At 34.8% G+C, this 2,561-nt stretch overlaps 1 protein-coding gene across 1 annotated transcript; it reads right to left on the reverse strand.

The window, feature by feature from the left end:
* Positions 1-285: 285 nt before the first annotated feature.
* LOC127080212 (protein ASYMMETRIC LEAVES 2) lies at positions 286-1,891 on the reverse strand. Its single transcript, XM_051020541.1, has 2 exons — positions 1,765-1,891; positions 286-1,462 (listed from the first exon to the last, which is right to left on the reverse strand). The coding sequence occupies exon 2, from the start codon at positions 1,447-1,449 to the stop codon at positions 568-570; it is 882 nt and encodes a 293-aa protein (XP_050876498.1). The 5' UTR covers positions 1,450-1,462; positions 1,765-1,891; the 3' UTR covers positions 286-567.
* Between the last annotated feature and the right edge of the window lie 670 nt (positions 1,892-2,561).

Here is a 2,561-nt window from a genome sequence, read left to right on the forward strand (position 1 = left end):
CCAAAATCTCTCTTAAACACCAACACTTTTATATTAGACATTCCAATTCACGTCTCGACATTTAGCTAATTGTGAAAAAATATAAATAAGCTAATTATGAAAAAATATAAATAATTTAATTGTACAAATGATGAATTCAATTCACAGGCAAATTTGTGCTCAATTCAACGACACAAATTAGCCACGTTATTTGACTCGAATTGAATTAACCATTTGTTAAACTAAATTAATCACCTTTTGCACATGATTTCCAAATCTCACATGAGTATACAATAGACACTCCACAATGGTTACTAAATACGAATTCAACACTAGATAGTTGCACAACATCCCCATATCAGCTGGCACAAATATCACTAACTAATTGGTACATACTCCACCAACAAGTAGAGAAGACACATCCAACGAAACATAGAAAACAAAAATACATAAACCTCGTCTTTATTCAGATGCATTCATATACTATATATTTATAAGACCAAAGATATGCTATGTCCTCGTATTCACATGTCAACAATAACCAATATTCTGAAATCTCACAAAAGAAACAAAACAATAAATGAAAAATCAACTAGAACGATGAGTGCTACCAGCACTCCTACCATCCTCACCACCATTCTCCTGATTCTGAGGAGATAACAGACCCGGCGTCTCAGTTTGATTCACCGCAGCAGCAACACCAACATGAGGATTATAATCCTGGTGTTGCTGTTGTGGCTCTCCCTGTTGTTGTTGCTGAATCTGATAATAACCACAGCCGCTGCTACTTCCTCCGCCGCTACCTCCATTTTCAAAGCTTCCTATACCCAACGAATGAGCCATATCAGCATGACCAGAAACAACAGCAGTACCACCACCACTGCCACCTACATGAAGGCCGCTAAATCTAAGCAAATAATCTTGCTGAGAGGCAACTATCTGCTGAGCTTCAAGAAGCTCTTGTTCTTGCTGAACATCGCGAGTAACCATCCCCGCTCCTCCAAGCATCTCATGCGGAAAATTATACGAGTAGTTCGCATTAGCAACACCTGCAAATTGTGAGTTATTCCACTGTTGATGCTGCTGTAACCCCGCACCAGGATTCCCAAACAAGAACTGCATAGCTTGAGGATTAGAATTGTAACTGGACAACTCCTTTTTTGCAACAGCCAGTTCAGTTTGAACCTCCCGAAGACGCTGTTGGAGAGCCGAGATCAAACCAACGCAGCCATAGATAGGATCTTTCAAACGAGACTCCGCCTCGTAAGCTAAAGATCTCACCGCGTCTTCGCGGTCAGCCACGTTAAGCTCTTTTAAGAGCTTAGCCACATTGCTTGCGCCGAAGACACGGTGCACATTCGCGAATCGCTGTGGATTTTCGGGGAGAAAATAGGGGGCGAAGTCGCATTCTTGTGTGCACTTTCGGCGGAGAAACTTGCACGCTGCACAGGGTGAATTCGATGACGCCATTGAATCAATGTAACTGCAAATTCAAATCAATAAATCAAAATAAATCAAATTAGGTCATTCAATATTTCAATTCAATAAAAAAAAAGAAATTAGGTCATTCATATTAACAAAAAGAACCCTAGCTACGAATCGATCGTCGATTCGTTGTGTTCATGATAGCATTTGAAATAAAATTAGGATCTATAAAAAAGAAAACGATAATTGTTACGTTTTTTGTGGATTATTAGTTGCATGCAACGGTGATGAAACTAGGTATATGGCTATGTTTACGCAGTGGTTATGAATAAAACAAAGATGAAGGAGAAAGAATAGTACGTGTTGATTGAATGAAGAGAGATGAAAATCTTGAATGTTCTTGAGCGCTACCTAGTGAAACAACCAAATGCTTATTTTCTGGTTTTTATTGGTGAATTGTGAAGCGTGATGCGAAAATTTCTTGATATTGTTGTATACGTATTGTAACTAATTTTCAAAATAGTGCCGTTATAGATGTATATCCTCTTTTTAAGAATACTTTTATTTTTAAAAAATAAATTATTTTCAGTGGTTTGAAAGCCCAATTAAATCATTTTAATTTCGTTTCGATGTGGATCACCGCTTCAAAGAAAACCTGGTCCACATAGCATCACCGTCTGATTAAGATTGAACAAAGATCCGTAAACTTAGTAGAGACGTTTTTAGGGGTTGTACTAGTATTTATTTTTTTAACCATTTATAGTGTCATGACTTGGCAATATTGAATAAATTACAATTGAGCTTCAAACAATTTTGTTTACGTTTCATTCTTTTAATCCACATGTCATTAAAAATTTAATGACCACTCTTCAAAACACAATATTCTAAAATTTCTATTATTTATTTAAAAAAAAATATAATATTTATTTAATCAAAGCATTTTTATTTTTATTTTTTAATACTTATTGATTTATTTCCTTTAATTCTCCATTTCATATATAAAATTATATAATTATACAAATTTTACATCCAAAATACTAGTACATATTATTATAAATTACATATCTTAAAAATTATATATCCGTATCATACATTAAAACGCAAACTATTAAAATTTCATTCTATTTCCTATAATACACACTTATTCTCAATAAAAA

The sequence above is a fragment of the Lathyrus oleraceus genome, chromosome 5 (assembly GCF_024323335.1).
Source record: "Lathyrus oleraceus cultivar Zhongwan6 chromosome 5, CAAS_Psat_ZW6_1.0, whole genome shotgun sequence".
NCBI lineage: Eukaryota > Viridiplantae > Streptophyta > Magnoliopsida > Fabales > Fabaceae > Lathyrus > Lathyrus oleraceus.

Coding starts and splice junctions, on each gene's coding strand:
- LOC127080212 (XM_051020541.1), bottom strand. CDS start 1,449: ATGGCGTCATCGAATTCACCCTGTGCAGCGTGCAAGTTTCTCCGCCGA.